Here is an 8,449-nt window from a genome sequence, read left to right as displayed (position 1 = left end):
TTTCATATATAATTACAGTTACTATAAAACCAAAAAACCTGACTTCACTGCTATCGAGTCAGTTATGACATATAGTGATAATCCTTACTACCTTGAAAGTAGAGTTACAGACTCATGGCTAGATCTTATTATTATAATATGACATATTTTAAAGACCTATTTTTATGAATGTATTTCAATGGAATCAGTTTCCTTTGTAATCCTACACGTTTTATGCACTGAAAAATATTATTCTAAGAAGGGTCATAGGCTTTACCAGCCTACTTAGGAGTCCCTGACACATGAAAAGGTTAATAATCCCCTGCCTTGGAGAAGTAAGAACCACTGATGAGGGCTGCATTATTAAAAAGGTGCTGTTGTTGTCAGCTGCTGTTGAGTTTGCTCCTGACTCAGGGCGACCCCCTGGATGTGATTGGACCACTCTGATCCGTAGGATTTTCAGAAATAGATTGCCAGGCCTTTCTTCCTACTTTTTCCGAGTCTGGAAGTTCCACCGAAACCCTCACAGCATGACAGCAATAAGCAAGCCTCTATTGACAGACCATGAATCAAACCAGGTCTCCTGCACAGAAGATAAGAAGTCTCTCACTGAGCCACCACTGCCCTCTATGAGATAGGTGAAAGATGAGCAAATACTTACTGAAATGTGACCTTAAAATATTCCTCAGGTGTCACTATTTTTGCTCCACCATAGTAGTCCAGGACCCAGATATTGGTTATATTCAATTTAGCAAAGAACCAATTATGGTCGGAAGGCCAGGTCTTCATCTCAGGGTGTCGAACAAATAATGCATGCTTTGCAAAGTCTGTTTCTGTCTCATTCACCTAAAGGACAAATGTGAAGTAAATGTTCCCAAAACATTGACATGTTTTGTCACGTTTGTTAAGAATGTGTGATTGTAGCATTCCACGAACCTTACAAGTTTATTTCATTGTAAATCCTTCTTTTAACTTTACGGAGTCAAAGGAAAGAAAAATTAAAGGAAGCTTTCATTTAAAAGGGAGCAATAAAGATTTCAAATGTTGGGGAAAGCAGATGTAACAAAGTAGAAAACCATCTCAAGTACCAGTGTTCATCGTTAAACAAAATAATTCTGAGCTATTGTAGCATAGTGGCTAAAGCACTTGACTGCTAACCAGAAGGCTGGCGGTTCAAACCCACCAGCCACTCCTCGGAAGGAAGGGTGGGCAATCCTACTTCCGTAGTGATACTGCCTCGGAAACCCAAGGAGGGGTCGCTATGAGTCGGGGCCGACTCGACGGCACATAACAACAACAACAACATTGAAGTAACAGGTATAAGGTCGTACAATAGCTCTTACTTACTAGTGCTTATGGCTGTATCATTAGAACAATTAACCCACACACACATATGTTATACACACAGATCTTGAGCATTTGATGACTGTACACAACAGACAGTAATTTTTAGAAGCAGCACAGTGGAATCAAGAGTATTTCCAGCTTATCCTCAGGGAAGGACATTCAGCTGCACAAATGTGTCCACATATGATTTCCAGACCATACATAAAACTTGTCTGAAGTATTCATGATTGACAAGGTCAGAGGCCAATCTGCTGGCTTAGCAATCTGATCCATGCTTATGGCACCCACTGCCCCTCCCATGGTTCTGCTTAACCTCTTTCCCTGGCACTCACTAGGACTGCCTAAATCCAGTTCCGGTTTGCAGTGACTGATACTCCTCTTACTGGCCTACTTCATACCCTCTTTGCTCTGAGCCACTGTTAAAATACAGAGATAAAGAGCCCAGACATGAGAAATATTGTATAATGGGGCTTTAGCTGAGTAGATATTCCTCAGCAAGAGTAATTTTAAATAGGAGTCTTCCAGTTACCACGTTAGGCTTTAGAAGATATTCATTTTCCTCATAAATATCTTATTGACTATCTGTTATTAAAGGAACTGATTAAAACCTTTAGTTTTCATGGAATTACTTTACACTTAATAATATAGTCTGACTTTGCAACTCTATCACAAATCAACTTCATTTTACACTCAAGAGATTTTGTCTTCCATTGTTAATAGGATGATACTCTTTTAAGACCAGTCTGTCTTCATGCAAGGTGACTATTTACCTTGGCAACACTTCCTGACAGCATTATGTGAGCACAAAGGGGGCTCTGAGGATCATAGCCATGTTTCCTGCAGAAGTCTGTCTGTGCCAAAGACATCGTCAGCGTAGCATATGGATTATCCTGCAGAGAGAGAAAATGAAGACCCTTTCATGTGAAATATAGTCTCTGGAGAGGCAATAAATTTTACCAAGTTGCATATATAATGTCCCGGGAGCTTGACTGTTCTTCCGTGACACAATGAATCGTACAACAATCACCTTCTACTCACGGGAAAAATACTACTGGGATAAAGACTGATCTTTTCTGTAAATCCTAAGCGCATGCACACACACACACACACACGCATACACAAAGGTTCATATATAAAAGTAACTGTTTGTAGTAAGAGTATTTTAGGAGTCCCTGGGTGGTACAAATGGTTAAGCATTTGATGACTAGCTGAAAGGCTACCAAACCAAACCTAACTCACTGCTATTGAGTTAGATGCAACTCATAGGAACCCCCCCTTGAGTTTCTGAGGCAGTATCACTACGGAAGTGGATTCCCCAACCTTCCTTCCGAGGACTGACTGGTGGGTTTGAACCACCAGCCTTCTGGTTAGCAGTCAAATGCCTTAAGCACTACACTACCAGAGCTCCTAGCTGAAAGGCTACTGGTTCAAAATTACCAAGAGAGGGATATAACTGGCATAACACAGTCCACAAAGACAATATTCTACATCCCACTTTGGTGAGTAGCAACTGGGGTCTTAAATGCTTGTTGACTAGCCATCTAAAGTGCAGCAAAGAATAGTGAAAAAATCACATGACAGTCCAAAGCAAAAGAATAGTGAAAAAAATCAAAGATATATGGAAATAATTAGTTCAAAGGACTAATGAGCCATGTGAACTTCAGCCTCCACGACCCTGAGACCAGAGAAACTAGATGGTGCCTGGCTACCATTGTTGATCACTTGGAAGGGGATTACGATAGAAGGTCTTGGACAGAGTGGGAGAAAAATATAGAACAAAACACAACACAACAAAACAAAACCAGACTTACTGGCTTGTGAGAGAATGGTGGAACCCCGGAGACGATGCCCTTTAGTCACTCTTCAGACCTAGAACTAAACACACCCCTGTGGCTCAACTTTAGCCAAACGATAGACAGGTATGATTCAGTAGTAGAATTCTCACCTGCCACGTGGGAACCCTGGGTTCGATTCCTGGCCCATGCAACCCACTTGTTAGGGGGTGCTCTGGTAGTGTAGTGCCTAAGGCATTTGACTGCTAACCAGAAGGCTGGCGGTTCAAGCCCACCAGCCACGCCTCGGAAGGAAGGTTGGGCAATCTATTTCTGTAGTGACACTGCCTCGGAAACCCAAGGAGGGGTCACTATGAATTGGGTTCGACTCGATGGCAGTGAGTTTTTTATAAGGTGAACACTAACACCAGGTATATATTCTTTACAACAATCAACCATTTGAGATCAGAAGGGCAGCATTTGCCCAAGAACAAAGTTCACAAGGCAGGAAGGGGCAGGAAAGGAGAAAGAATAGAGATGAGAAACACAAAAAGGAAAGGAATGAGTGCTGGCACACTGTAGAAACTGCAGTAAGTGTCATCAACAAAATGTGTATGAATTGTTGAATGGAAAATCAATTTGCTCTGTAAACTTTTACCCAAATCACAATAAAAAGTTAAAAAACAAAAGAGCCAGAGGCACCTTGCAAGACAGACCTGACAAACTGCTTCCAAAAAGTGATATGATTCAATAGTAATGTTAACAGCAGCACCTAGTAAAAGTATTTTAACACATTTGTTTTTTGCTCAAACTCTAAATTTGTTCCATATTCATCAGAGGAATAATAATTAACACTCAGTTCAAGGATAGTCTGCAGCCTTCACTGAAAGGCCTGAAGGGTTCAACTGATATGAAATTAGTGCATAAAATATACCACAGTTGCTCAACCACATGATCAGCAAGAAAGCAGCTGAGTCACGCTGCTTGGTTATCTTACGCTAGCAGAAACTGTCACATGATTTCAAAACTGGAGAAGTTGCTTGTTCCTGCTCAAGTAACAAGAGTGTTCTCTTATCTCAGATTCAAAATATGAAGCAATCCTGACAATCTGGTTCTGAACGGTCACAGGACTCAAGGGCAACTAACAAGTATTTTAACACTTTTTTTCCCCCTCAAACTCAATCTGTTCCATATTCATTACAGGAATTATAATTACCAAACAAAAAAACCAAATGAAACTCACTGCCATTGAGTTGATTCTGACTTAACTGATTATAGAACAGAGTAGAACTGCCCCATAGGGTTTCCAAAGCTGTCAGTCTTTACAGACTGCCTCATCTTTCTCCCTCGGAGTTGCTGGTGGGCTCGAATCTCAGACCTTTTGGTTAGCAGCCAAATGTTTTAACCACTGTGCCACCAGAGCTCCATTATAATTACAAACTCACTAAACCAAACCCACTGCCATCAAGTTGATTCCGACTCAGTGACCTCCACTGGGTTTCCGAGGCTGTAAATCTTTATGGAAGTAGACTGACCCATTGTCTTTCCACAGGGTGGCTGGTGGGTTTGAACCACTGACCTGTTCAGCAGTCAAATGCCTTATCCACTATGCCACCAGAGCTCCTTATTACAACTACGGTACCACTCAAATTCAAGGATACTCTGTAGCCTTCGCCGAAAGGTCTAAAGAGTTCAACTTCAATGTGAAATTAAACAAACAAAAAATTAGTGCATAAAATATACCTTAGTTGCTCAACCAGATGATCAGCAAGAAAGCAGCTGAGTCACACTGCTTGGTTATCTTACACTATCAGAAACTGTCATGTGATTTCAAAAAATAAAGCAAGCAAGCATTCCTAAATCCTTTTTTATACATAAACAGCTTCAGAAAAGGCACTGTGGACAGATTATAGCAAGATCCACATGTTGCATTTCAGGCTATTTAGCTCTTTAAACTCCAAGTGTCTTGTGTGGAAAATTTTGCCAGGTCACAGTAACCTATCAAAACAGTGAGAGTCACAAAATGATCTCCTTGAAACCAGTTAATTATTTTCTGTATATAAACTATTAGGCAAGACACTAAAAGGACCTTGCTCCTCTCTCTCCAAATAAAGTCTAACATAAGGTCTCTCCCTTTTGTGAGTTTACAACCTGGTTGAAAAGTCAGACAAAAACCAAACTTAATAATGCAAAACAATAATACACAGAGGTCAAAAGGCAGTACATAATTAATTGCCAAATAAACGGTCAGCGTAAAGAAAGGTCAGGCTGGAGTGATGTAGAAACCATTGGAAGCTGATAAGATACTCAAAATTAGGAAATGGGAGGATATAGTAGAGGTACAGAATGGTGACTTCAATTAGGCTTCTCACTACTCTCAACCATGACTTATTTTTCCCAGTTCTCTGTTCAAAAACACAGAACTGGGAAAAAATAAGTCACGGTTGAGAGTAGTGAGAAGCCTAATTTGCTTGAGAGAGAAGCTTTCAGAATGGGAGAGGGTAAAAGAGGTGGGGTCTCAAATTCACGCTCAGACATCTAGATTGAACTTTGCAAACCAGCATTTTGAAAGTCTTCCCAAGAGCCACCCTAGGTATCTGCATTTTAAACAAACAGGTGATTCTTACACAGCTCTAGACAGAGGGATATAGTTAAAGATTTTGAGCAGAGAGGAATGCTCTGAATGACATTTTATTACTGGAAATCTGGTGGGGAGGGTGGGAGATGATTTATGAATTCTAATATGTGTTTGGGGAGCTCTGGTAGCATAGTGCCTAAGGCACTTGACTGCTAATCAGAAGGAAGGAAGGAAGGTTGGGCAATCCTACTTCCGTAGTGATACTGCCTCGGAAACCCAAGGAGGGGTCGCTATGAGTCGGCCGACTCGACAGCACATAACAACAACAACAACAACTGACTCGAAAACCCAAGGAGGGGTCACTATGAGTCGGGGCCGACTCGACGGCGCATAACAACAATAACAACAATAACAACAATATGTGCTTGACTGCTAACCAAAAGGCTGGAGTTCAAGTCCACCCAGAAGTGTTTTGGAAAAAAATGCCTGGCAATCTACTTCCAAAAATTTAGCCATTGAAAACCCTACAGAGCACAGCTCTACTCTGACACACACGAGGTCACCATTAGTCAGGGCGACAGCAACTGGTTTTTAGTCCTTGTAGGCAAGAAGGAATAAAGACTTAGACTCAGGCAGGTGTGTGTGGTAGGAATGAAGAGGAAGGGACAGAGACAGCAAAGAAATCAACAGGAAAACTGGCAGGACTTGGGAGATGAAGGATTTGGGAGGAGGCAAGAATTCCAACTGTGTTTATGAAGAGAACCACAACCATTAGTACAAATATGGAAAATCAAGAGGAGCTGGTTTGAGGAGGAAGATGAAGAATTCATTTTAAGCATGTAAATTAGAGTTGATTGTAACTTGATGAAGTAAAAATAAACAGCAAGCCAGCAGAAATGACTCTGCAGAGGTCAGAAATAGACACAATTGGGAGTAATTCTTTAAAGTGTGAAGAAATAACAAGACACTGTATGTGATCATCCCAGGACCATGCTGAGAGCAGAGGGGGAAGAAACGGCCTTTGGGGAAACACTCATTTTAGCGGGTCAGAGAAGAAAGCATGAGTAGCCAAAGACAAAAGAGCAGCGGGTCACATCACAAGGCAAGAGAAGAGCTCCAAGAAGGAAGGGCAGCCAATGGTGATGGGGCTTAGACAGGACCCAGAGAGGCCTTGATGCAGACTTGAACCCAAATATTCCATTTGTTTCACTGGCTTACAGCCCAACCGTATGCCACCTAGGGTCCGTGATAGCTTCCTGTAAACACTTACTATACAAAAATGCCACAAAGAAAAAACAAAACAAAAGAAACATCTCAGTAGCAAATACATTGTAACCTATCTGAGTCACACAAGACAGGCATTTCACACACAAAAGGTGGCCCAAAACCTGGTTGTCTTGTTCCATCCAAAGGACTTTACCCCTCAGTGTGAAGATATGAAGTACATCCTGGAGAAGAATTCAGACTGGTGAGGAGGGCAGGAAGCAGAAGTAGAAAGCACAGAAGGAATGATGGGACGGACAGCACAAACAGAATCGGAGTGGGACTACTTCCAATGTGCTCACACCTCTTTACTGCCATCATGGCAACAGGAAATCCAACTTGGTTTCTCAGTGAACCCGTTCTCACCATTGTCTCTTTCTAGAGATACCAAACACCTGGGCTGGAATCACTAGCCATTAATGACCATTAACTAGCTGGTCACAGGTGAGTCCCTGCACCTGTTTTAGTTTTAGTTCTACTCTGTCCTATCCTAAGGGTCACTATGAGTGGGAATCATTCCAACAATGGAGATAACATCATCCTAGAAACCTCACAAGTTTAAACATAATCACATAAAGCACTGATTCTCAATCTCCTCCTCACACCCACTTAATCAGAATCATTGGGGAGGTTAGTCCTTTGTTTATCTGTTTTTGAGGGGAGTGGAGAGTATTACTTGTTTTTTTAATAAAACATGCTTTCATAAATTGCCTTGGCATGCTTTCCCCTTCCCCAGTTTATTTCACTTAGCATAACAGTTTCACATTTCATCCATGGGGTGGCATGTAACAGAACTTCATTTCACTCTACTGCTGAAAAATACTCCATCATTTGTATATACCACATTTTGTTTATCCATTCATCCGGTGATGGGCACTTGGGTTGTTTCTGCCCTTTGGCTATTAGGAACAATGCTGCAATGAACACTGGTGTATGTGTGTCTGTTTGAGTCACTGTTTCCAGTTCTTCTGGATGTATACCAATGAGGGAAATTGCAGGATCACATTGTAATTCTCCACCATCCGTCTGTTTGTTCTACTGTGGTGGCTTGTATGTTGCTATGATGCTGGCATTTCAAATACCAGCACGGTGGACAGGTTTCAATGGTGCTTCCTGATGAAGACAAAGTAGGAAGAAAGGTGTGGTGATCTATTTCTGAAAATTAGCCAACGAAAACCTTATGGATCACAAGAGAATACTGTCTGACCGGTGCAGGAAGATGAGCCCCCTAGGTTAGAAGTTACTACCCAACAGCCACAACCACAGACTCAAACATACTAGTGATCATGAAGCTGGTAGAGGGCCCAGGCAACATTTAGGCAGTCATGAGTTGGAGCCAACTGGACACAACCAACAACAATATGGTAATTCTATGTTAAACTTATTAAGATTCTGTCAAAAAGTTTTCCACAAGCACTGCATTTTTAAGTCTTCCTAGGTGACTGTGAAGGACCTCTGGTAGTATAGTGCCTAAGGCACTTGACTGCTAACCAGAAGGCTGGTGGTTCAA

General features: G+C 41.5%; 1 protein-coding gene across 1 annotated transcript in view; it reads right to left on the bottom strand.

Moving 5' to 3' along the window:
- Nucleotides 1-636: 636 nt before the first annotated feature.
- The window catches only part of CREG1 (cellular repressor of E1A stimulated genes 1), a 9,718-nt gene continuing 1,905 nt past the window's right edge, over nt 637-8,449 (bottom strand). Inside the window, exons 2-3 of the mRNA XM_007937788.2 lie at nt 2,097-2,216; nt 637-825 (exon numbers count right to left, since the gene is read on the bottom strand). Of these exons, the coding sequence (XP_007935979.2) occupies nt 637-825; nt 2,097-2,216 (309 nt within the window). The remainder of the gene's footprint in view (nt 826-2,096; nt 2,217-8,449) is intronic.

This window comes from Orycteropus afer, unplaced genomic scaffold (assembly GCF_000298275.1).
Source record: "Orycteropus afer afer isolate SDZICR_OR568_19922 unplaced genomic scaffold, OryAfe1.0 scaffold00044, whole genome shotgun sequence".
NCBI classification, from domain to species: domain Eukaryota; kingdom Metazoa; phylum Chordata; class Mammalia; order Tubulidentata; family Orycteropodidae; genus Orycteropus; species Orycteropus afer.
The sequence above is the reverse complement of the archived record's forward strand: the minus strand, read 5'-3'. Positions and strand labels throughout refer to the sequence as shown.